Below are 27,122 nucleotides of genomic sequence, written 5' to 3'. Positions count from 1 at the left end.
GCACAGCGAAACCCTGCGAGGAGGAAGCAGAGACACGGTCGCCTGTCTATGTAGTCTCGTTCTATGTACGTCACGCTCTACCACTGTCTTCCACTCCCGTTGGACTGGTTAGGTTAGCGAGATTTGTTACAATCGTCTCACTGACACAGAAACCCCAGCTGCCCACGCTTCTCTCATTTCCAGCTCCATATTTTGACTTTATCGCTACATTTGATCAGAATGCGTGCTTCGGCTAGAAAGTTTGACCAAATTTAGTCTGATTAAAAACTTCGCCGCTGAGCGTTAGACAGCACAGGCGGGGCTAATTCAGCTAGCGTCAACGCTACTGTTGACTACTAGCGTTAGCTCATATTAGCCGTGACAGTTTCTATCCCCGCTGCGTATCATTGCAAGGTAAGTAAATTTTGTCATTCCGAAACATTTGAATGAGCGATAAATTATGGTAATAGTTGTTCCCTCATCTGCGTACCTTCACAGCTCGCCGTTAGCTACTTAACTGTTTAACTTCACGGTAACTGTTCGAACAATAAGCGAGTAAACACGTCCCATTAACAGGCTACTCACAAACTGATGTCAACACCCAGCTACATCATTGTAACGGTAACCAGTTAAACGTCATTGTGCTTTCCAATAATATTAAGCGTTTATAGACGGTGTTGCTTCAAGTGTCACCTGTTACATTTGTGGTTATTTGTTAATGCTTGTCACACTCCAGCTCTAAACGTTAGCTAGATTAAAGCTGGACCAGGGACAGAGGCTTGCTTTGCTTGTTTATATTATTCTACTTCTCATTATATGAAATGTTACAGATTGAATATGATTGGTAATCGCGGCAGGCTGTCCGGTTTTAGTTTATTTCACTTGTAGCGCGGTTGCTTATGTCTGGATAAAGATTTAACACAGTGCCAGCCGTAGGAATTAGGTCAGTGAGTTTGACATAGCATTAGATAATCAGTGATGATTTGTAAGTCCGAACATATCCCAGCAATGTACGGCCGCGCAGTTTGCGTAAAGCTTTATCGGGAGATTGTGGCAGCATCTGGTTAGTATCTAGCTTCAACGTGGACCAATGATCAATCCAAGAACTGTCTCCCTGTCTATTAGGCTTTCAATGATAAGCCCTTAGATGACACTAATGAATATTCACAAGAAGGTTATGTTGCAGAGGAATGATCACTTTGACATACTTCTGCGCATACTTTATTCATAGATTTAAGGTTGGGCTTTAATAGTTTATTGTGGTTATGGTCTTTTATCTGACACCCACTACAGAATAACACATATTTCCTTTTACACACGTGAGCTGATTGTCAATTTTCAGCCAGCACTACTGGCTTACAGGGAAATGCACTCGATTGTGTATTATGTCCGTCCTAGTTGTGTCTACAAAATGTAACCGTAATCCTGAGGTTTGAATTTGATAGCCCTGCTTTTGGAATGGAATCAATTTAGTAGATTACACAGTATAGCGTTTCAGAGGGAGAGATACATTTTTGTAGCGCAGTTACCAAGATACAATACTGTTCTTTAGTAAAGCTGAGTGTATTCAACAGTGAGTCATTTCAGAGAGTGACCATTGTTTTATTTTGATTAGTTTATCAGTACAGGCTCAGGTCGCGGCAGCTTTAATCTAACATCCACCCTTGGTCTCATGTCTCCATCTGGATATCTTCTTTCCAGTGTGAACATGTTTATTTGTGTGTTGTGCTGATGTAACCTTGGTAGACGCATCTGTCTGTGAACTATCCTTTATTGATAATAGAACCTTGTTGTTTACTCGGAAGGTTTGTTCATAGCGATGCAAGTGGAACTCAACTTTTGATTTTTAAAGGAAGGTAATCTGGCCTAATCAGAGCCAGCAGTACGCGAAAATAAATAGTTTTAAGGTAGTGGTTGGCCTGACTGTTCTCCAACCAGATAGCCATCATGTTAAAGGTTTCTGGTTATTATCTGTATTATTGCCTAATGTATAAGAGTTTAAACAAAACCAATTGAACTCAGATGAGTTAGAACATCTGTAGCCTACATGTGCTCTAAAGGAAAATGCTGCACATTAGTTTGCAAATTAATTTCTAAAACACATGTCCTTTCAAAGATAAGGAAGAAATAGCATGCTGATTTAATAGAGTTCATCGGAACAAATACCTGAGGCCAAGTGTGTATATCCTGCTAATCAGTTTGTACAGTTTATATCATTTGTCTTAAGGAATATCCCAGACAATTAGATGAGTCACTCTGGTACTGTTTTGTACGATTAAGCCACAAAGCCAAGCAAGCTCAAGATGAAGTTTCAAAGAAATAAACGTGCCACCTCTCCCCCACCGCCTTCATTCCCCTCATGTTTATTTGTATTTTGAGACGGAGTGCCAGGCTGATAGCACCATAGCAACTCGCATGAAGTGGAAAGGTGACGCAGTGTTTCTGTGCTGCTGAGTCATGCTGTAGGCACACAGAATGTCGAGATAATAAAAGTTTTTGGATTTTGTCAGTTGTCTTCCTTGCAATTCTAATCAAAAATAAAAACAAGTATAGCACACACTTTTCGTCAGGACAGGCAGTTTAAAAGAAATATGTGAACATTTAATTCTTATTCAGGTTTTGGCTTTGCTGCTTTTTTAAGTAAACACAATCTGATAAAAATCACTGACTTATTGATACATCCACTACTTCTGCTTTTGTAATATATTAGTCCTTGACTGATTTCCGGAGCTGTCCAGATTGATTTATGGTGCTTTTGTCAGTCTACAGGCAACTTTTTAGAAATGATAAGTAAACAGGCCAAAGGTCAAAGTGAAAACAGAAGCGGTGGACAACCACTATCTGGCCTGCAGAAAATGTAAACTCAATATATTTTGGATGAGCTCTCCAAATTAAATGTATGAGAACGACGATACTTTGAGCTGTACTTAATAAATGAGACTTCAGTACTCGGTCCTTCCCTCTGGCTTTAACCCCATCCGGTATTTGTTGACTTCAGGAAATAGCAATGCATTGTGCATCCTGTCAAAGGAATGTATGGAACACTTGAGGTGAGGAAGTACATCAGCTGTATGACAGTCATGTGGCGTATCACATGGATGACGAAGACGTTTCCTAGAACTCTACAGCTGTTAAGATTGAAACAAGGAGAGTATGATAGTGAAGTTCTTTCTCCGTCCAATTTTTGTCTTACCGATTGTTCTATCATTAACTGCACTGTTCACCTTTTAGTATCATTTGTTTACCACAAAAATGCTTTCAACTAAAGAGCTTCCCGTTCAGACCACATCAGTGTTATGGTCACAGGTCAGTTTATCATCCAAGTATGTCCCAAAATATCTGTATTTGTGTACATCCTCAACCTCTCGGTCCTCTGATTCAAAACGCATCCTTGCAACACTATACCATCCGCCCTCCTGTGGATTTTTAATAATGCATTGACTAAAGGTGCATATTGTGGTGTCACATTGCAGTGCTATTTTAACGAGCGAGGGATAGTGGCTGCTGATGTTTGTGTATTCATAGGACACTGACAGCGCAGCCAAGAAAATGGAACGTCTCTGTACTTATGAGCAACATTGGTCATTGAAGTTTGCTCGGCAAGTTGTTTTGTGTACTAATCAATTTTTAGATGGTGTTAAATGTCAAACAGTCTGAGCCACGGCAATGCATCCAGAATGTGTTGCAGTGTTGTTTAAGGCACAGGGGGGTATGTTGTGTCCTCCTTGGGTTGATACCGCTCCATTTGAACCCTCTGGTCTCTATCGGCTTATTGTTCAGCTCTGGCCATGTCCCTCTCCAGTGATGTCACAAGCATTCCAGGCTGCAGATAAATGAGTTAGTGTTAGAGCAGATGAGCAGCATTGTGAATGCGGCTAATAGTGGGTCGAAGGGCACATGTATAGCAGTGCAACTGTGCAAACACTCCCCAGAACAACTAATTGTCTTCCATTACTTGTCCAGCCTTCCTTGACCCCATCATTTAGCACACGTGAGCTATTCTGAATTGTGTAGTACATAGTTTTTTCTTGACTACTACATGATTGAGTGGATAGATTTCAGGACCCTCCATACATCCAAATATCTTTTTCTCTTACAAGTCGTATCTAACTGGACATCTCAGAAGGTGACTCTTTAATTGACAGGTCAACTATTACTAATTGTGCTGCCTCATCTCTGTGGCTTCACGATTCCCATCTGAATCAAACCACTATTTCCTGTAACTCCTGTGGTTAGGTGTAAGCCAGCTGATCGCTCTTATTTAACCAACATGATGTTTGGTATTTCCCAAAGCTTTTGTGATGTGTCATCAGTTAATAGATGGTGTTTTAAATATGCACACCGGGTCAGGGGATATTTCCTCCACTTAACAGACACGCGTGAACCGAAGGACTGAACCGAAGGACAAGGAACTGAAAGTGTATGTCATTTAAAACAAGCGAGTTTCAGCAGTTTTGCATGCGTGTCTCAAACCACCAGTGTAACATGTGACTGAAGACACGGAGAGTTCTGTCAGCCAGCTTCAATAGGACGAGGCGGACAACTTTGTCATTATCATTTTGTAGAGCCCTCCATGGTGTGTAAAGGGGAATTTACACAATTTGCTTCTGGTCGTAGTGAGAAGAAAGCAATTGCAACGATATGGTCCAATATGGTTGCTCTTTAATAAAACACTTTTCTTTTACTTGCAGGTTCTCAACATGCTGCAGTGAGTGATGCACCGATTACTGATATTAATAATGAGCATCTTGGGCACACAAGCATGCACCGACAAAGGGGGATGTACCACATTACCACCCAATGCTACTTCCAAGGACTTCTGCTACTCGGCCCGAATTCGTAGCACTGTGCTGCAGGGCCTGCCCTTTGGGGGGGTGCCTACTGTCCTTGCCCTTGACTTTATGTGCTTCTTGGTGAGTCTGTCTTTGTCTTAATTGTAGCCTTCATTTTGGTCTCCTATGCAACTTTGAGTGAAAGCGAAATGAAGAAATGCCTTTTTGTGACCTTTTGACATTTCAACACCTGACAAGAGTAATTCTTGTCTGTTTACTGAATGAAGGGATTAGAGCTTTGTTGACAACCATTGTTTATTCTGTTTCCTCTAGGGACTACTGTTTGTATTTTCCATCTTGCGAAAATTAGCATGGGACTACGGGCGTCTTGCACTGGTGAATGACATAGACAGGTAAGCCTAGATCTATAAACAGTTTGGTCCATTTAGGTTTAACAAAGCAATGCTTTAAAAAGTACCCTGCTAGGGCTTTGTAAAGCAGTTCAAGTGTCATGGGAAGCAGTAACATTAATGCCAAAATGCTCTTTATGTCTCAGTGAAATGTAAATGTAAAGCGCATTTCGGCACACATACCAAGGCCTCACACATTATTGCTTCAAAACATATTCACTATTGTTACTAGTGACCATGCCACATACTAGTTTCATACTTGGTGGCTGAATCTTTGAATGATTCTTGATACTGCAAAAAAATCAGTGTTCTTAATCTGATAGTTGAGTGTAGTTTTGTAGTTTTCATGTGTTGGAATCCCATAGAGCGTCACATGGATGGTTTCTGCAGACGGAACGTTCTCTGTCAGCACTCTACTTTTCAATGCCAATAATGCAGTCTTGACATTGTTACAATTAGTCACTTGGCACATGATTTTGTTCACTTTTGAGAATAGAAAGCCAGACTGGAAGAAAAGGAAGAAGTAGCACTATCTGTCATCAGTGATAATAATCAACTTCTGTTTCCCCTTTAGCCTCAATTCCCCCAGGCGCATCAGAACCACTCTATGCTGCAATTATGTGATGCTCTGCAGCCAGATCAATCCAGATCATTTTAGACTAATGTTTGCACATCGGGTCCAATAATGACAACAGCCTTAGGTTTGCTGTGGAAGCGGCCAGGAAGATGCCCATCACTAAAGATTGATAGCGCTGCTCCTTTTTTAAATTGCTCCATCACGAGTGTAGAAACATGATCACAAATCAAGTCAAGGAGGGCTTTGATGACTGATGTCCCAAATGCCCCCTTTGACTGTGAACCCTGAAAAAAACCGCATGACCCAGTGTTCCATCACCTACATCTTTGTTTGTGTGATGTTTGAGCGTCACTATTTTTGCAGCTGCATTTCTGAGCAGAGATGACGCTGACACCGGGGGCGGCTTAGCAGCATGGGATACTTTTGTAACAGACAGGAAATTAAGTCTGTCGTCTCATGACACTTTTAAAATAGTGCTGACTGACTTCAGAGCAGTGTGTGCAAGTCCTAGTTATTTCTGGAAACTGTTGCCAAAGGAACCGTAGCAAGTATTTCATAATTGCAGTGCAATTTGATAGGAGTGCTTTCCCATCTACATGTGTGCGCGATTAAATCAAGAGGCTCCGACACATGACTGAAATGAAGCACTTATAGGTCTGGATAATGAACACCACAGTGACAGAAACCGTTTGTGCTAAACTAATATCCATACTGGCCACCAGGATCAGTTCATCTAAGCTATCAAGGATTGTTTTGTTTTTCTCTTTTTATTAGACGAGTGGATCCGCACTACAGTCGCCTGGAAGATCGGGAATAGTATGTTGTCTCTCTATTCCCAACTTACTTTTTCTTCTCTCTTTCCCCCTCTTTTTGTCCTTACTCTAACACATAACTCGTTCATCCTGCCTAGGCTGCCGTGGGTTTTCTCCTGTTTGTCATGCTTGATGGTGTGGTGTTTGTATTTCTTTCCTCCAGGCAATTCACAGTGCCAGGCTCCTAATTATTCTGCCTTTCCTTCTCTCCTTATCACTCTTGTACTTGTCATTGGGCGTCACTGTCCTCTGTCCTTGTCCTAATCAGATTTATGTGTGCTAATCTGTGTGTTGACCTCTTTGTAAAAGCATGGGCTTCTCCTGTCTGAGTGCACCGCAGGAACCGCACAGGCAGGATGCTTACAGGGAGAGGTAATGCTCCCCTGATCTGTGGTTGTTCGTAGACAGGCCCTAACATGGCACAACTACAGTAGATCAGGTCTTGTAGAGCTGTTATGAGCCATCCCAGTTTTCTCAGAGGAATGTGGGAGAGGAAAGCTGACAGTGAATCATTGCAGCAGACTCTCTTCTCATTCCATCTGAGATTTTTGTAGTGCCCTGAGTGATGTCATCCTTTCATGTAGTATTGACCACTGTGCCACTGTAGGAATTCCAGCAGAGTCTTGTGTTTTGTGTCTACAAACTCCCTCGGAAGTAAAACCAAACAATATTTGATGTGAAATACGGCCTCGAGGCTGAGCTTTGAGTAGTAGAACCTGTGGTTCTGTTGGATAACGGTTGGTCTTTCTCCTGATTATCCCTGGGTTCCTCTTGTTGATGAATGTTGTAGATAATTTCTGGAGCTTTCCCTCTTAACTTTGTATAACCACCCTCTCTGACATAATTGTGCTCCACCTGTGTAGAGGCAAGCCCTTTTCCTTTTAACGCTGCGTGGAATGTGACTGTGGAGATCATTCCTGTGGGTGGCTGGGTTACCAACCTAAATCCTGTGTCCACGCAAGTTAAACAGGGATGAATCTTTTCAGTCCATTTCAGGGCGTGTGCACACTTGTGTGCGTTTTGTGTTGTCAACTTTTCTTCACCGTAATCCCAGTGTGCTGAGACACAGTGAGCTAACATCCTCTCACGAGACGCAATGTTCTTCGCGAGTTGTTTAACATCATGCACTTGCTATGCATTGTGTTTTCTGCATACAGTGTGGCCTCTGCCATGACGACAGACACTTCTGAGCGGTATGAGCGTCTCACCTCGGTTTCCAGCTCAGTGGACATTGACCAGAGAGACACTGTAAGTCGACCTTTGGCCCTACAGTATGAAATGGTGTCCTTTCATGTCAGACATACGTTCATTATCTTCCAGTGAAGTGGTACACGCCATCAGTTCTCTGTTTTCTTCTGTTTAAGGGCTTCTGCTCCTGGCTAACTGCTGTGTTCCGCATCAAGTGAGTCAGTCCTCCCACAATATTAGATTAGAATGTCTTTGAGACGGTTAAAAGGATCGAATGATATTATTCTGCGTGTGGGCATATGCTAATTAGTTGTGGACTATGTTTTGGTTTGTTGTCTCTGTAGGGATGAAGAGATCAGGGAGAAGTGTGGGGCGGATGCGGTTCATTACTTGTCTTTTCAGCGTCACATCATTGGCCTGCTGGTTGTGGTGGGCGTGCTCTCTGTGGGGATCATCTTACCTGTGAACTTTTCAGGAAACCTACTAGGTGAGTGGATTGAAATTCCCCCAAATAAGCGTGGGACAAGAGTTCTCCTGCCGGTTTACAACCACTTTGGCAACAAGCACAGACAAAGATACTAGCACAATGAACAAATGCAGATTTTTATTTAATTAAAACCCTTTTGAGGGTTATTTTCTAACCCTTTCTTTCCAAATGTAATTGGTTTTGGTTTACTCCTCCTGTGTCGCACGATAAATGATCTCCTAACCTTAGTGAGAAATAATAGAATGTACTGATACAGCTGCCCTGATTTAAAATGCATTCTACAATGATTGTTTGCTGTGTAACACAAGTCTGGTCTTATGATGTGTTTGTCTTGTTTCTTGTGTTTTTCCTGCAGAAAACAACGCCTATAGTTTTGGGCGAACCACTATAGCAAACTTGGATGCTAAGTAAGTAACCGTTATACCACCACTGTATTTCTCCCTTCATGTTGAATCACCACCAACACCGTCAAAAAATCACCTTTCTGTTTCCCAGTAATACTCTACTATGGCTCCACACCACCTTTGCATTCCTCTACCTGTTACTGACAGTGTACAGCATGAGACGGCACACTTCCAAGATGCACTACAAGGAGGATGACCTGGTAGGTGACACAGTTTACATATACACCCTTAACTTCATTTGCATACATACTGTAAGTCTGAACGTTGTTGATCGTTATTTCCCTTGTTCATCTTCGTTCAGGTGAAACGCACTTTATTTGTCAATGGAATCTCCAAATATGCAGAGGAGATAGACATAAAGCAACACTTTGAGTAAGTACTGATTAACATCTTTCTCACTGCTGTCCTCTACACTTGATACACCAAAATGGTACATTGGGAGCTATGGGCTCAGGGAAATGGCCCATTTGCTCTATACATGGAATTAAGTTTGAGAGCCATGGCTCTTCCTGTTAAAAGAAGCTGTCTTGACCCTGGCCCTTATGGCTGGGATCAGACAATGACAAGCCTATATCTGTAATTGTCCTTAATAGAAGCCAGATGAGCAGGGTTATGCAAGTCATGTGTCAAGCTGATTCAAGACTGGGGCGGTGGGGTTGGCTCGGTTCATCTCCAACTAAGCCCAAACCTTATCTCTGCTCTGCTTTATGTTAACATTCCTGTAACCGTGACAGGTTATGTTACAGATATTATGTAAACCATGTAAATCTATTTGATGTTGTGTGTTTGTTTGTGTGTGTGTGTCTACAATTAAGCTTTTTGAAACTTTGATCCAAACAGTATTTCTCTCCCTCCCTGGTTTGCCTTTGTAGGCAGGCGTATGAAAACTGCACTGTATTAGAAGCTCGTATCTGTTGCAACGTGGCCAGGCTGATGTACCTGAACTCTGAAAGGTAACTAAAGTTTTTGCGTTTCTATTCTCTAAATTGTTCCTTGACGGTAACATGGCTGATATTTTGTCGATGTAGAAAGAAGGCAGAGCGCAGCAAGAAATTCTTCATCGACCTGCTGGAGAAGGAGCGTATTGACACCATGATCAACCCAAAGCCATGTGGACACCTTTGCTGTTGTGTCATCAAAGGCTGTGAGCAGGTCAGACTGACTCTGAGGAAATCCATTCCTGAAACTGTCTTCATAGTTAGTTTCTAGGCACACTTGTCTTTAGCTTTGCAAATTCACAAGCTGACATAAAAGCTTTTTCGGGGCGAGTCACTTCGAAGTGCCTGACTCTGCAGTGCTTAGACAGTATTGATTGGCAATTGGTTATTCTTTTAAATGAATATGTGAATCGCTAATTCTGACTTCTGATATACCATACAGGAAGAGGCAGTGGGCTATTACACCAAGCTGGAGGGGGACCTAAAGGATGAATATAGGAAGGAGAGGGAGAAGGTTGACAGGAAACGTTTAGGAATGGCATTTGTCACCTTCCAGAATGAGGCCATGACTGCGATGTAAGTACAATATGAACATGTATGTTTAATTTCATTCAACATTATCAGCAAAGAGAAGTGGTCAAAGTAATGGGAAACAACTGAAATGGACACCTTATGTAATGAACAATCAATATCAGCATTAAATCAATGAAAGAAGAAAATACCTTATAATGGAGGAGAACAGGAAAAACAATAGATGTGTGTGCGTGTGCCCGCGAAAACAAATTTTCATAATGCAATGCTGATTACACAGAAAAGGATAACACCAATGTCTTTGTTATGTTGTGTCAATGCTGTTGCTGGCTGATGCCCTGTTAACATCTCTCCTGTGCTTGATGATTTTTTTCATCTCAGAATCCTGAAAGATTTCAATGCTTGCAAGTGTCAGGGCTATCGTTGTCGCCGGGAGCCTAAGAGTTCTCATCTCAGTCCACACCTCCAAACACACAACTGGACTGTCAGCTACGCTCCTGATCCACAAAATGTGTACTGGTAAGAACATGTTTAGAGTCCAAACAATGGGTTGGTTATGAATAAAGATGTATCCTGGCCCAGCCCAGAGCTCTCTAGAAAGACAAGAAAAAAAACTCCCAATAACCTTAATGTATAAGGAAAAGGAAGAAACGGAAAGGCAATTCAAAGAGAGATTCCCTCTCAGTCTGTTCTCAAAATAGATATAAAAGTCACCTAAGATTATGATGGTGTCAGCGTGATTTACTATGTCTGCAATAAATTTGGAGAACTCGTCTAAGAATGTTGTGTATTGGCCAGAAGGGCAGTAGAAAACAGCCTTGTGGAAGGAAAGTTGTTTACCTAGTTTAGAGGGATGTGCATTATTAGTAATACAAGAGACGAGACATCTATGCCTCTGCATCTTTTCGTGGTAAGGTTGAATGCTTGGTCAAAGATAATTAATTTTTGGGGGGGAAATACGACCAGCATGGACCAGCATGAGCATGAAGCTAAGTTTGTGGAAGGTTTGACTCAAGTCTTTTTGTACAGATGATTTTCAGTGCAGATGAAAAGGCCTCGGTATCAGTTTACACACCAGCTGTGTCCATGACTGCGGGTCGTTGCTCAGTGTCGGTCTCACCGCCGCATAACCTTTTTTCCCACAGGGAGCATCTGTCGCTGGGAGGAGTGTCCTGGTGGCTCCGCTGCTTCATCATCAACTGTGTCCTCTTCCTCCTCCTCTTCTTCCTCACCACCCCGGCCATCATCATCTCCACCATGGACAAGTTCAACGTTACCAAACCAGTGGAGTATCTTAATGTAAGTGCCGTACAGACAACTTGAAGGAGACGGTTGATGATCATAAACACACACATCCATCTCTGATCTCCTTTTTTTTTCTCCCACAGAATCCAATCGTCACTCAGTTCTTCCCCACCCTCCTGTTGTGGTCTTTTTCGGCCCTGCTTCCAACAATTGTATACTACTCTGCCTTTTTCGAAGCCCACTGGACACGGTATGTCATACACTGTTTAGCAGTTGAACATGTTGTCTGAGTCATGTTCTCCCTTTTCCTAGTTGAGTTTAATGTTTCATGATGTGTTTGAGAGAGTGTCGTCTGTCTTTTTATTTACCTTACTTATTTCTGTTGGTTCCTACAGGTCTGGAGAAAACAGGACTACGATGCATAAATGTTACACTTTCTTAATCTTCATGGTCCTGTTGCTGCCCTCCTTAGGACTCAGCAGGTATAGCATGTTCCTGCACAGCTTTACAATACTGTGAAAAGTAAAACGATACAATTGGTGTTATGCTTGTTGCTTTTGCCTTTTTTGTGGTTCAAAAAGTTGTGTTGTACGTTACAGTTTGGATCTGTTCTTCCGATGGCTTTTCGACCGAAGATTCTTGGATGATGCTAAAGTGAGATTTGAGTAAGTAGCGTGGTTACTGCCAACATGAACTTGTTTGACTGCCATCGTGACAAAACATGTTCTGTCTTCAAATGTTTATTATGTGTGTAGTTCTATTGAATGCAGTATCTCTCTAATAAGGTTTTCCCAGAATATACATGAAGATAATTCGGCCTTTTCATGAGTGAAATAAGAGCTTTTTGAGTTTCGCAGCAAGTTCAACATTGCAGTGCCAACAAGAACAAGCAAGCAGTTCAACCTGTAGAGCCCAGCAGCATATTATGTTAATCAGATAATTATTCATTCAAGATTATACATGAGCCCCAGCAATAACTCAGGCATAATAATAATTGAGTGAACATGCAGATATATTTATATAAGTGAGATAATAGAAGGTGCAATATGTCAACTGGGTTCATGTTAAAAGACTTCAATCTCTGTTGTTTTTCCTCTGTTCTTTAGGTGTGTGTTTCTTCCTGACAACGGGGCTTTCTTTGTGAACTATGTCATTGCTTCTGCATTCATCGGTAATGCCATGGACTTGCTGAGGATTCCTGGTCTTCTTATGTACATGATACGACTTCTCCTGGCTAGATCTGCAGCCGAACGTCGGAATGTGAAAAGGGTTAGTCCTTCTTCTCCTTGCTGAGTAGAATTGATTTCTGAGCCCTTATGAAGTACAGGCAGTCCCCCAAGTTACGAAACCCCAACTCGCGCTCACCCATTACTTATGTGCCGACCTCCTAAAGCCTATTGTTGAAAAAAATGACATATAACGGTTTGTGCTGACCAATGAGTGGAATGCTGTCAAAGATTTGAAGCTTGTTGAAGCACACAGTTAATTTAATCTATTCATTATTAAGGACTAATAATCTACTCGGCTATGCATGTTTTATTGAAAATGGTTGTAACCTGTTCCACCCTAATGAGTGCAAGGAACCTGTTTAGCACTGTCTGTACATGCTCACACTCTCCTGACTTCCTGAGTTCTCTTCAACCAAAATAAGTGAAAACACACATGCACATACTCTAGGACGAATTACATCTCAAAAAAATATCAAACAAATTGTGCCTCCATAGCACCAAGCCTATGAGTTCCAGTTTGGGGCAGCTTACGCCTGGATGATGTGTGTCTTCACTGTGGTCATGACCTACAGCATCACCTGCCCGATCATTGTCCCTTTTGGTGAGTCCTCTTCGTTTACATCATGATTGTGAGTGTGCTTTTAGCGGGCACCGAGCACATAAAGTGTTGTGTTCTCTGTAAAGCTTATCAACCAGTTTAATAGGATTACGTCCATTGACTTGTCTTCTCCCCGGGAGCAGGACTGATGTACATGCTGCTGAAACACTTGGCAGACAGGTATAACATGTACTATGCCTACCTTCCATCAAAACTGGACAAGAAGATCCATTCTGGAGCTGTCAACCAAGTGGTAGCTGCTCCAATTCTCTGCCTCTTCTGGCTACTGTTCTTCTCAACCGTTCGCTCGGGTAAGAAGAGGGCACCATCTACTGGCTACTTGGTGTCCTATCACATTCCCAATAGTGTTTAGCTCTGGCACCTTGGTCGTCAGTGTGGTAAACATGTTTGTTCTTTACAGGGATTACAGCTGGAACGTCCATGTTCACGTTCATAGTTCTGATCATCACAATCATTATCTGCCTCTCTCATGTCTGCTTTGGACATTTTAAATATCTGAGTGCTCACAATTACAAGGTAATACACTTGTCCGTCACTATTTGCTCGTCTTTCATGTTGTCCAATTTAATCATGTCAACATTTCAGACCACTCTTATATTCAGCTGCTCATGTTAACGGCGTGTTTTCTGTCTCAGATCGACACCCAGGATGTGGATGGGATTGAGAATGAGCAGGTAGTATGTGCCCCAGCCTCCAACAAGTCAGCAGTGAGTATCTAGATGTGCTTATTTTATGACAGTCAAGTAACATAAAGGATTGCTAGGAGTCTGTATATCTGGATTCTGATGTGCTTTTCTGTTCATTCTCCTTTCCACCAGATGTACATTGCTTTGGTACTTCAAGACCCAAATTCAGAGGAGGCAGGCAGTTCAGTCAGTGGCGAGGAAGATGGCCAGGGGTCCTCGCAGGACGAGGAAATAATCAATGTTGGGAATGGCCTGAACGAGGACTTCCAGTCTGGTGAGGAGAGCCTCATTGACAATGAAATGCGACACTGACACTGCCTGGAACAGAATCATAACCTAACTTTAACTTAAAGGAGTGCACTGAATATGTGAAGAACTGAAGTAACAGTTCTCCAAAAGCATCTCAACCTCCATCGAGGGACTTTACACTAACACGGCGGCACACTGTCTACTAAGGATTAAACGAATTGTCGCTAAAGGACTCTTGCATTTCCTCGATTGGGACTCATCAAATCCAAACACTTTGCGTAACTTCAGATGAACTCTAATGGCAATGAAAGGACGGCAACATCCATCTGCTCCTTATATACAGTAGTTTAGGCACACCCATACCACTGCACATGGACCTATGGAAGGGAGACACTAAAGCACAAGTTAAGTTTGTTTTTTGTCAATCTTTCTTTATTTTCTGATCATGGTTGCACTTGAAAGAGAGGACGTGTCCTTGTGCCCTACACTCATCAAGTGGCAAACCCCCCCCCCCCCCCCCCTCCTATAGGCTTAGGTTTGATTTAGGTACTATAGTGTGGGATGCCTTCAAGTTCAAAGGGTGCAGGGATTTATATCCATAATTGCCAGTATCCCTAATTGTCTCCATTTGAGGCTTCAGATGGAGAAGCAGCTTGTGTGAAAGGAGAGCAGTTGGCTTGGTCTTTACATATTTGATGGTCCCAATGGTTCTTCATATCCCATGCAGAACTCTCAAAACACAAAAACAAAACATAAAAATCATTGCTACTAACACTCCTCGACACTGTACAGCTACGAAACTCCACTTTTTTTTTTGGACATGGTATTTATTTGTAGGCATGACATTTTAAAAGCTTTTGGGAAAGGTTGACACACCCTTAAACTGTGGCACACTACACTGATTTCTATGGTGTTCACTGAGCCTTCAATGGGACTGCTGTTGGACTGCTGCTACTGATGCTGCCCCCAGTGGGGGTTCTTGCACGGCTCCCTCAGGAGGACCGGGAGTCAAGAGTCTCCAGGTCCTCATGTGGCGTTCAGTCGAGACAGGCCCTAAATATCCGGGGTCAGATCCTGATTGGTTTATCTGTATGTTTCCCACTCGTGTTTTCGTGCACAACTTTAGCCCCAGATGTTTACGTTAAGAGTATTTGTCTTTGAAATTAGCAATCAAGTTTAGGTGGCGACTGTTTGAAAGATCATGTATTCTACATCCCGTCACTCGCCTTTCTGTGTCATCTGTTTTGTTAACTTTAAAAATCAGGCACCTTGTGATTTCCTCCCATTTCTCAGTGTTGAGTTGTTGTTTGTCATTCTGTCACTTTGGTGCTTAAGTATCAACTTTTTTGCCAGACCGCACAAAAATACGCTTCGACAGTTACAATAGTGGATTAGGTCCAAATCCATTCATCATCTTGGTCATTTTGAAAATTGTAGCATCACACTATGAAAAAGTGCCGTATGAAACAAATTATATTGAATATTATGTTACAATTATTTACAAATCAAGTCTTACATTCCATTTGCAGATCCAGTTACCAGCCTTGTAAAGCCTCTGCCAGAGAGAGCACAAGTGTACAGCTTTCATTTCTACACAACAAACATTCTGCGCAACTGTGAGCATAGAGTTCACAATAAAGAGCCAAATGTGGGTTAATTAACGGAGAAATTCCTTTTCACTAATTTGTTTAATGCCTCAGAATAAGCTTAGACAAACATGTACCAGTGTATACACTAAGTAACAAAATAATCGTGTGCAATGCAGTTCCTGTACAATTATGAACTTACTCAGGATTTATTAAGCTTCTTGTTTCTGTAATTATTTTCTAAGTCCATACAAATACTATGTGTATGCACCCCAGTCAACAAATGATTGATGCAATATCGAGACACATTTTTGCAGACAAAGCATCACTACAGTGCGTCCAGTTCTGATTGGACCATAATGTGAAAAATGTATTTTCCTGCTGCTCAGAGAACTGTTGTGGGAAATGTGCACTAATTTTTCTTTCACTCATATGATTGACAGAGAAGACAGTATCCGTGTGGGGATGATGAAGATGATGATGATGATGATCCTAATCTGTTGCCATAATTTGTCCATGGGTATATTACCCGTGGTTTAAGAGTTTATTATGGTACTTACGAAAAGATTCGTTGGAGACCACCAAGTCTGTTGCTTTTCTAGTCATGACAAGGTGATTTTATTTTTATACCTCTTCATTTTTGTACCTCTGAGGTGTCTTGAAATCTCTGAATGTTTGCCATCAAAGTAAAAAAATATTGTCCAGCTCCGAGGGAGATTGTGAACTGTAACAATTGCCATTTTTTTTGCTATTTTACAACACTGAATGTAGGTTCATTCTGCAACCTGTGTAAAATAATGATGTGATGGCTTCATTAAAACTGCTTCAAAAGTGGTTCACCAGCTAACCAAAAATTTGAATTTTTAATATAACATAACTAAGTGGTGTTCAGTCACATCATTACATTTCATTTGAGCACAGATCTACATTTGTCAGTTGGATGGTAGTTGTGATTCCCTGTTGTCTTTGTTAAGTTTCAAGTCTCACATTGGTGCATTGTGTCATCCTTGTGAGAATCATTGTATTTTTAGATCATTTTTTCTCACGGCCAGACTGTGAGACCCACAAAGAAGTATTTGTTCTCAAACTGCCCAGCACTCTAATCTAAGTTCTCAACTAATTTCTACAATTTATTCAAAGAGGAGCACAATGTCTGTCTGTCTTTGTCTGAAAACTGCACATTTTGAATGTTTTTCTGTGCTTCACCTTTTTTTAATCTACATTAGATAGTAAAGTAACAACGACAGATCATGACATTTGAGTCTTATGTTCTCATTCTTCCCAAAGGACCATCTGTACTACAGATCTATGTACATTTTACCCAGCTATTTGAACAATAAATCCATATTTAATCAAACTGTCTTAACTGTATGTGTGTGTATTTCTCTAGGATGACCGTGAAATCTTTTGTGAGGATTGTAAGAATATGATTTGTTGCATATCAATTAGGGATACTGGCAAGTTGCTTGTGTGGGGAAACGCATAACAAACGCAGAAATGTGACACCGTGGCAAGTTCAGAAGTTGACAACCTTTTACTATTTCTCTTTTAGAAATTGAAGACTATATACTGCATTTCTGGCTGAATGTATTCAGAGCAGTTGTGGGGATGTGCGTGGATGATGTAGTCCTCCACCTCCATCCTCCACAGCAGCTAATGAGGAAGCATGGCACACACACACACACACACACATACGCGCGCAAGTATTGACTTGTCTCTTGTTTTGACCAAAGATCTCTGTGATTCCTTTTGATTGCAGATGTATTCTATGTAAATGAGGCACCATTTATATTTCAGCGTAAAAAGCGTTACGCGTTACGCGTTATGCAAGCATTCAGCGTAACAAGCTTCCTGAATCTCATCAAGGCTGTGGTTTAAAAGACGGGGCTCTTCTATTATGACCGGCGCCGTTTTTACGGTAATGGCTTAGCGAGGAAACCGCAGAGACCAATTGCATGCGAGTTTAAACCATCCCACGTGATACTACTCAAGCCAATCAGGTTTGTGCCTTTTGGCGGTAAAAATGTGACTCCACGCACACAGGTGACGTCTACGGTAATGGTTTATGCTGAGTCAGAGCCAAGTTGAAGACGGAAGCGGAAAAAGAAAGCGACACAGGTAAGTGAAAATGTTGTGCTTTAGCATGTAAGTCTCTGCTTTAGCATAAAGTCGGAACATTTTGCTGACGTGTGTTAAAACTAAGAGATATATACAGACGACTGAGCCGGAGAAAGTTGAGAAATAGGAGTGAGGCGGAGAAAGGGAGACAAAATGGTGCTCTCCAAAATTGTGTAGTCGATACTTGTTCAGAATCGGTGTTCCGTATTAAAAGTGCCAATGTGAAACAGCATTATGAGACAAAACATTAGGGTTTTCAACAAATATAGCCGCTAAGATCTGAAGTGAGATCGTAGAAAACAAGTGGTCTTAGAGCCAAGGGAGTAGGTTTGATTTTGACATTGGTGGGGACACAAAATTGTCCTCCTGAAAGTTTTTTTTTGCATTTGCATTTGCAATCATAATTTTGCGTCATGTAGAGCTGATCGAACAAGCAAACAATCATAGTCAGAAAATTGTCATGTTTATAATGCATATATGAATATCTAAAGAGAATATGAGTAAATAAGAATTTAATGCATTCCACAAGTTATAGGATGCAGCAACTAATGAAAGAAAAGGAGACAACTACAAAGGGTTCTCATCTTTACTCTGTAGTGCAGGGCTGTAGTGCAACTGTGCATCATACTGTCAATCAACATACTGTCCATCAATAACATTGGACATACATAAATACAATACAACATTGTAAATAAACATAAATGAAATGTACATGTGTTTTTCACTAATACTCAAATACAAGCAGATTAGTGTCCACTGGTTGTTCCTATTTGAAAGAACCAAACACATGCCTACGCCGGTCTGTAACAGAAATTAACTCCTGGCAGATTACTGTCAGGTCAGTGTTGTCCAGTTTTTCCTAATGGACATGGCACACAGCAAGGTTGTTCAGTCTTACTTGTGTCATGGTGGTTCTGAGCCATGTTTTAAGTCTCCTAAGAGCACTGAAACTTCTTCCAGCCTCAGCTGATGAAACTGGGATGACTAAAAGCAGCCTGAGAAGGGATTCATCTTGATCAAACAAGCCTCTCACTTCAACTGTCAAACCTTTCATTATGTCAGCCACTTCAGCACTAGATTTGAAAGTGTATTTGAACCTAAACATGGCTAGTTGGACCTGTCCCTGCTCAGCTCTGGGTATTGATCAACAATGTCCTTCACTTCTCCAGTCAGGAGAGTTTCTTCCAGCTTCTGCAGGACATCTAGATCTGGTAGGTTGAACCTCTCCTCAAACTGAATATGTACACAAACCGCAAACCGACACAAATGTTAATGTAAATGACACCGCTGATATTAAAATCCGTTTAAACTGACGTGACCCAGGCACAATATGCCACACATGTTGACAATTTACACTTCGCGGTTGCAGATAGCATGCACTGTCTGCCTCCCGTCCGGTCCAACTAGCAGGTAACTTTTACAGGCAGATGTAGTGACAGCGGTAAGCGAGAAACCGGCAGCCAATCGAAGAGCGATATTTAGGTTAGAGGCGGGACTTCTAGCAGAGACCGACTGTTAACCCTTTGTGTGCCATAATCCTTGATTTAACACTACGGACAGCGGTTGTATTGATAGGGACTACACAGTAGCAGCTGATTATTGGTAGGGACGTGTTCTGTCACAGGGTCATGATGGGCTCTCCAGCCAACAGGTTAGAATGTTTACAGATTTGTTAATCTGTGCATCACTGCCCTCTAGGCCGACAGTGGACTATACCTCTGCTTCCCCATGGATTTGGACATGAGCTCAGATTTCAAACTTGAGAAGCTGGATCACTCACATCTTTTTAAATCTCTCACAGCTCCTATCCCAGCTCGCCATTCAGCGGACAAAGCAGTCGCGCAGCATCACCGACCAGGCGTCGCCCGAGTCGATGGATGCTCCCGATCCAGCCGCAATGATCGCTAAGAGGTAAAGTAGGTCTCAACAGACTTTACTGCATTTCCTGCGGCAGCTCTAATTTATGTTGCTAAGTCACTGTGGCTGTGTTGCAGGGTCTCGCAGTTAATCAAAGAAGAGTCATTCAGGACCTTGGCAGTCTGAAATTCTTGGACAGGTGAGTCATCAACAGCCAGACATTGTTCACACATCAGGCTTGACATCTACACATGCAGGGTTTGAGCCTCTGTGTTTGATGTTTTCCCCAGGGAGCATTGCTCAACGACCAACAAGAGCAGGAGAAGAGTTTGAAGGTCTCCGATTCAGCGGCAATCGGCTGCAGTCTCCCATCGGACCATGCTTCTACTGCCCACAGGTGAAGTAACCCATCGTCCTGACAACGCTTTGCATGTTCCAGCAAAGCTCTGAAGAAGCACAGTGATTATCTGTGTTTTCATCTCTTTCAGATGGGGCGAGTCGTCTGCTGGGCAGCACGTCAGAGAGCAGCTCCCTCTTCACCTTGCCGCACCTCACCCGCGACGGTCAACAAAAACTAAACATAAATAATTTGTGTCTAAGTTTGGTGTGTTTGATATATCTATTTATATGTCTATTACTTTTTCTGAATGTTCTGTTAACAATTAGTAGTAGTAGTTGATGTTATTAACATTGAGATGGGTCTAAATCCAAACGAGAACATTTTATTTGTTTCATTTTGTTTTATTAATATATTTATAACTTTAATTACATTTATTTCAATGTATGTATTGTATTTTTTATTGTATTGTATTAACTTGTGTTAACTTAAATGTCTTTTTATTAGATTAAATTACATTTAAATTACTTTATTTTCATTGAATTAATTTTATTTCATGTGGCATGTTGAGCTTGAAATTCTCTGCTTTAGCAAAGCCCGTATCTCGGTCAATTTAAGAGCTAGAGTTCTAAAATCTTAAAAATCAGCAGCGACAGGACACGAGGATCATTTTCAGTAAGTTTGGGGAAAATTAATTTTTGGTCCAATTTTTTAAGAAAAACAGTGTAACCATGGACCAAATTGTTGGTCTCTTTCAAAAGCCCGTATCTCGGTCAAATTTAAGAGCTAGAGCTCTAAAATCTTCAAAATCAGCAGCGGCAGGTGACGAGGATCATTTTCAGTAAGTTTGGGGAAAGTAACATTTTTGGTCCAATTTTTAAAAGAAAAACATGGACCAAATTGTTGGTCTTTTTCAGAAGCCCGTATCTCGGTCAATTAAAGAGCTAGAGCTCTAAAATCTTCAAAATCAGCAGCGGCAGGACGCAAGGATAATTTTCTGCAAGTTTGGGGAAAATAAAATTTTCGGTCCAATTTTTAAAAGAAAAACAGTGTAACCATGGACCAAATGGTTGGTCTCTTTCAAAAGCCCGTATCTCGGTCAATTTAAGAGTTAGAGCTCTAAAATCTTCAAAATCAGCAGCGGCAGGACACGAGGATCATTTTCTGTAAGTTTGGGGAAAATTAAAATTTGGTCCAATTTTTAAAGAAAAACAGTGTAACCATGGACCAAATTGTTTGTCTCCTTCAATTAATCCTTGTGCCTCCAAGAGGCTGTGTGTGGATTTTTTAAGCTCCTAGCTTCTTCCTTGTCCAAGATATGGGTTTTTAAAGGAATTGGAATTCGGTCAAAATTACTCCAAACTTGCACCAACGAATCCTGGTGCCATGGGGATGTTGTGTGTGAATTTGGGGCTTTTTGTGTGTTTCCTAGGCCAAGATATGGCCCATCCAAAAAAAAGTCAAATTGGATAAGGGTCCCCTCTCACCTTCTCGAAAAAATGACCAAAATTTAAATTTTCTTCAAGCACATGCCAATGAATCCTCGTGCCCCCCAGAGGCTGTGTGTGGATTTTTGAGCTCTTTAGCTTCTTCCTTGTCCAAGATATTGGCTTTTAAAGGAATTGGAAATTGGTCAAAATTGTCAAAATTAGTCCAAACTTGCACTAAAGAATCCTAGTGCCATGGGGATGTTGTATGTGAATTTGGGGCTTTTTGTGTGTTTCCTAGGCCAAGATATGGCCCATCCAAAAAAAGTCAAATTGGTTAAGGGTCCCCCCTTACCTCCTCTGAAAAAATGACCAAAATTAAAATATTCTTCAAACTTGCACTAAGGAATCCTAGTGCCATGGGGATGTTGTGTGTGAATTTGGGTGCTTTTGTGTGTTTCCTAGGCCAAGATATGGCCCATCCAAAAAAAAGTCAAATTGGTTAAGGGTCCCCCCTTACCTCCTCTGAAAAAATGACCAAAATTAAAATATTCTTCAAACTTGCATTAAGGAATCCTAGTGCCATGGGGATGTTGTGTGTGAATTTGGGTGCTTTTGTGTGTTTCATAGGCCAAGATATGGCCCATCCAAAAAAAAGTCAAATTGGATTAGGGTCCCCCCTTACCTCCTCTGAAAAAAATGACCAAAATTAAAATTTTCTTCAAACTCATACCAATGAATCCTAGTGCCCCCCAGAGTGTGTGTGTGGATTTTTTGAGCTCTTTAGCTTCTTCCTTGTCCAAGATATGGGCTTTAAAAGGAATTGGATTTCAGTAAAAATTGTCAAAATGACTCCAAACTTGCACCAAAGAATCCTGGTGCCATGGGGATATTGTGTGTGAATTTGTGGCTTTTTGTGTTTCCTAGGCCAAGATATGGCCCATCCAAAAAAAAAGTCAAAGTGGATAAGGGTCGCGGGTCAACATTTTTAGAAAATTTTCAATATTCCCCAATTTGCACCAAATTTACACATATTGATGGCATTTCTGCCTGGATGCTGCTTCTGAAATTTTAGCTCTCTATCTCCTTCCTTGTCCAAGATATGGGCTTTTCAAGTTATCTCTAGTTTCAAGAATCGATGACCCGCGGGTCAACGTTTTTAGAAAATTTTCAATATTCCCCAATTTGCCCCAAATTCACACAAATTGAAGCCATTCCTGCCTGGATGCTGCGTCTGAAATTTGAGCTCTCTATCTCCTTCCTTGTCACAGATATGGGCTTTTCAAGTTTTCTCCAGTTTCAAAAATTAATGACCCGCGGGTCAACGTTTTTCCAAAATTTCAATATTCTCCAATTTGCCCCAAATGTACGCACATTGATGGCATTTCTGCCTGGATGCTGCGTCTGAAATTTTAGCTCTCTATCTCCTTCCTTGTCACAGATATGGGCTTTTCAAGTTTTCTCTAACTTCAAGAATCGATATCCCGCGGGTCAACGTTTTAAGAAAATTTTCAATATTCCCCTATTTGCCCCAAATTCACACAAATTGATGCCATTCCTGCCTGGATGCTACGTCTGAAATTATAGCTCTCTATCTCCTTCCATGTCACAGATATGGGCTTTTCAAATTTTCTCCAGTTTCAAAAATCGATGACCCGCGGGTCAACATTTTTCGAAAATTTTCAATATTCCTCAATTTGCCCCAAATTTACACACATTGATGGCATTTCTGCATGGATGCTGCGTCTGAAATTTTAGCTCCCAATCTCCTTCCTTGTCACAGATATGGGCTTTTCAAGTTTTCTCCAGTTTCAAGAATCGATGACCCGCGGGTCAACATTTTTCGAAAATGTTCAATATTCCCCAATTTGCCCCAAATTTACACAAATTGATGGCATTTCTGCCTGGATGCCTGCTGAAATTTTAGCTCTCTATCTCCTTCCTTGTCACAGATATGGGCTTTTCAAGTTTTCTCCAGTTTCAAAAATCGATGACCCGCGGGTCAACATTTTTCGAAAATTTTCAATATTCCCCAATTTGCCCCAAATTTACACAAATTGATGGCATTTCTGCCTGGATGCCTGATGAAATTTTAGCTCTCTATCTCCTTCCTTGTCACAGATATGGGCTTTTCAAGTTTTCTCCAGTTTCAAAAATCGATGACCCGGGTCAACGTTTTTCCAAAATTTTCAATATTCCCCAATTCGCCCCAAATTTACACACATTGATGGCATTGCTCCTGGATGCTGCGTCTGAAATTTTAGCTCTCTATCTCCTTCCTTTTCACAGATATGGGCTTTTCAAGTTTTCTCCAGTTTCAAAAATCGATGACCCGCGGGTCAACATTTTTAGAAAGATTTTTCAAAATTCCCCAATTTGCCCCAAATTTACACACATTGATGGCATTTCTGCCTGGATGCTGCGTCTGAAATTTTAGCTCTCTATCTCCTTCCTTGTCACAGATATGGGCTTTTCAAGTTTTCCCCACTTTCAAAAATCGATGACCCGCGGGTCAACATTTTTAGAAAATTTTCAATATTCCCCAATTTGCCCCAAATTCACACACATTGATGGCATTTCTGCCTGGATGCTGCGTCTGAAATTTTAGCTCTCTATCTCCTTCCTTGTCACAGATATGGGCTTTTCAAGTTTTCTCCAGTTTCAAAAATCGATGACCCGCGGGTCAACATTTAAATTTTTTTTGCAATATTCCCTTATTTGCCCCAAATTTACACACATTGATTTCATTTCTGCCTGGATGCTGCGTCCGAAATTTTAGCTCTCTATCTCCTTCCTTGTCACAGATATGGGCTTTTCAAGTTTTCTCCAGTTTCACAAATCGATGACCCGCGGGTCAACATTTTGCCAAAATTTTCAATATTCCCCAATTTGCCCCAAATTTACACACATTGATGGCATTTCTGCCTGGATGCTGCGTCTGAAATTTTAGCTCTCTATCTCCTTCCTTGTCACAGATATGGGCTTTTCAAGTTTTCTCCAGTTTCAAAAATCGATGACCCGGGTCAACATTTTTAGAAAATTTTCAATATTCCCCAATTTGCCACAAATTTACACAAATTGATGGCATTTCTGCCTGGATTATGCGTCTGAAATTTTAGCTCTCTATCTCCTTCCTTGTCACAGATATGGGCTTTTCAAGGTTTCTCTAACTTCAAGAATCGATATCCCGCGGGTCAACATTTGAAGAAAATTTTCAATATTCCCCTATTTGCCCCAAATTCACACAAATTGATGCCATTCCTGTCTGGATGCTGCGTCTGACATTATAGCTCTCTATCTCCTTCCATGTCACAGATATGGGCTTTTCAAGTTTTCTCCAGTTTCAAAAATCGATGACCCGCGGGTCAACATTTTTCGAAAATTTTCAATATTCCTCAATTTGCCCCAAATTTACACACATTGATGGCATTTCTGCCTGGATGCTGCGTCTGAAATTTTAGCTCCCAATCTCCTTCCTTGTCACAGATATGGGCTTTTCAAGTTTCCTCCAGTTTCAAAAATCGATGACCCGCGGGTCAACATTTTTCGAAAATTTTCAATACTCCCCAATTTGCCCCAAATTTAAACAAATTGATGGCATTTCTGCCTGGATGCCTGCTGAAATTTTAGCTCTCTATCTCCTTCCTTGTCACAGATATGGGCTTTTCAAGTTTTCTCTAGTTTCAAAAATCGATGACCCGGGTGAACGTTTTTCAAAAATGTTCAATATTCCCCAATTTGCCCCAAATTCACACAAATTGATGGCATCCCTGCCTGGATGCTGCGTCTGAAATTTTAGCTCTCTATCTCTTTCCTTGTCACAGATATGGGCTTTTCAAGTTTTCTCCAGTTTCACAAATCGATGACCCGCGGTTCAACATTTTGCCCAAATTTTCAATATTCCCCAATTTGCCCCAAATTTACACACATTGATGGCATTTCTGCCTGGATGCTGCGTCTGAAATTGTAGCTCTCTATCTCCTTCCTTGTCACAGATATGGGCTTTTCAAGTTTTCTCCAGCTTCAAAAATCGATGACCTGGGGGTCAACTTTTTTCCAAAATTTTCAATATTCCCCAATTTGCCCCAAATTTACACACATTGATGGCATTTCTGTCTGGATGCTGCGTCTGAAATTTTAGCTCTCTATCTCCTTCCTTGTCACAGATATGGGCTTTTCAAGTTTTCTCCAGTTTCAAGAATCGATGACCCGCGGGTCAACATTTTTAGAAAATTTTCAATATTCCCCAATTTGCCCCAAATTTACACACATTGATGGCATTTCTGTCTGGATGCTGCGTCTGAAATTTTAGCTCTCTATCTCCTTCCTTGTCACAGATATGGGCTTTTCAAGTTTTCTCCAGTTTCAAATATCGATGACCCGGGGGTCAACTTTTTTCCAAAATTTTCAATATTCCCCAATTTGCCCCAAATTTACACACATTGATGGCATTGCTCCTGGATGCTGCGTCTGAAATTTTAGCTCTCTATCTCCTTCCTTTTCACAGATATGGGCTTTTCAAGTTTTCTCCAGTTTCAAAAATCGATGACCCGCGGGTCAACATTTTTAGAAAGATTTTTCAATATTCCCCAATTTGCCCCAAATTTACACACATTGATGGCATTTCTGTCTGGATGCTGCGTCTGAAATTTTAGCTCTCTATCTCCTTCCTTGTCACAGATATGGGCTTTTCAAGTTTTCTCCAGTTTCAAATATCGATGACCCGGGGGTCAACTTTTTTCCAAAATTTTCAATATTCCCCAATTTGCCCCAAATTTACACACATTGATGGCATTGCTCCTGGATGCTGCGTCTGAAATTTTAGCTCTCTATCTCCTTCCTTTTCACAGATATGGGCTTTTCAAGTTTTCTCCAGTTTCAAAAATCGATGACCCGCGGGTCAACATTTTTAGAAAGATTTTTCAAAATTCCCCAATTTGCCCCAAATTTACACACATTGATGGCATTTCTGCCTGGATGCTGCGTCTGAAATTTTAGCTCTCTATCTCCTTCCTTGTCACAGATATGGGCTTTTCAAGTTTTCCCCACTTTCAAAAATCGATGACCCGCGGGTCAACATTTTTAGAAAATTTTCAATATTCCCCAATTTGCCCCAAATTCACACACATTGATGGCATTTCTGCCTGGATGCTGCGTCTGAAATTTTAGCTCTCTATCTCCTTCGTTGTCACAGATATGGGCTTTTCAAGTTTTCTCCAGTTTCAAAAATCGATGACCCGCGGGTCAACATTTAAATTTTTTTTGCAATATTCCCTTATTTGCCCCAAATTTACACACATTGATTTCATTTCTGCCTGGATGCTGCGTCCGAAATTTTAGCTCTCTATCTCCTTCCTTGTCACAGATATGGGCTTTTCAAGTTTTCTCCAGTTTCACAAATCGATGACCCGCGGGTCAACATTTTGCCAAAATTTTCAATATTCCCCAATTTGCCACAAATTTACACACATTGATGGCATTTCTGCCTGGATGCTGCGTCTGAAATTTTAGCTCTCTATCTCCTTCCTTGTCACAGATATGGGCTTTTCAAGTTTTCTCCAGTTTCAAAAATCGATGACCCGGGTCAACATTTTTAGAAAATTTTCAATATTCCCCAATTTGCCACAAATTTACACAAATTGATGGCATTTCTGCCTGGATTATGCGTCTG

The 27,122-nt window shown here is 41.2% G+C and overlaps 1 protein-coding gene across 2 annotated transcripts; it reads left to right on the top strand.

The window, feature by feature from the left end:
- Positions 1-58: 58 nt before the first annotated feature.
- Positions 59-17,069, top strand: LOC143010014 (mechanosensitive cation channel TMEM63B-like). 2 transcript variants are annotated; one of them, XM_076162124.1, is made up of 24 exons: positions 59-393; positions 4,671-4,892; positions 5,085-5,164; positions 6,513-6,554; positions 7,708-7,798; positions 7,915-7,952; positions 8,083-8,225; positions 8,581-8,632; positions 8,721-8,829; positions 8,931-9,001; positions 9,502-9,582; positions 9,658-9,781; positions 10,010-10,143; positions 10,480-10,617; positions 11,244-11,397; positions 11,487-11,593; positions 11,739-11,825; positions 11,943-12,008; positions 12,450-12,612; positions 13,068-13,173; positions 13,314-13,481; positions 13,592-13,707; positions 13,827-13,898; positions 14,010-17,069. In XM_076162124.1, the coding sequence occupies exons 2-24, from the start codon at positions 4,695-4,697 to the stop codon at positions 14,187-14,189; spliced, it is 2,520 nt and encodes an 839-aa protein (XP_076018239.1). In that variant the 5' UTR covers positions 59-393; positions 4,671-4,694; the 3' UTR covers positions 14,190-17,069. The 2 variants fall into 2 exon arrangements, with proteins under 2 accessions (XP_076018239.1, XP_076018249.1); XM_076162134.1 differs by lacking the exon at positions 6,513-6,554.
- Positions 17,070-27,122: the final 10,053 nt, after the last annotated feature.

Source organism: Genypterus blacodes, unplaced genomic scaffold (genome assembly GCF_046128005.1).
Source record: "Genypterus blacodes isolate CSIRO-AG114 ecotype Tasmania unplaced genomic scaffold, CSIRO-AGI_Gbla_v1 ptg000012l_1, whole genome shotgun sequence".
NCBI lineage: Eukaryota > Metazoa > Chordata > Actinopteri > Ophidiiformes > Ophidiidae > Genypterus > Genypterus blacodes.
The sequence above is the reverse complement of the archived record's forward strand: the minus strand, read 5'-3'. Positions and strand labels throughout refer to the sequence as shown.

What these genes read in the sequence shown, in the direction of transcription:
- LOC143010014 (XM_076162124.1), top strand. Translation starts at nt 4,695, where the DNA reads ATGCACCGATTACTGATATTAATAATGAGCATCTTGGGCACACAAGCA. An exon ending in ACTACAAGGAGGATGACCTG is followed by an intron (nt 8,830 to 8,930) that starts GTAGGTGACACA and finishes ATCTTCGTTCAG; the next exon opens with GTGAAACGCACTTTATTTGT. An exon ending in AATGAGGCCATGACTGCGAT is followed by an intron (nt 10,144 to 10,479) that starts GTAAGTACAATA and finishes TTTTCATCTCAG; the next exon opens with AATCCTGAAAGATTTCAATG.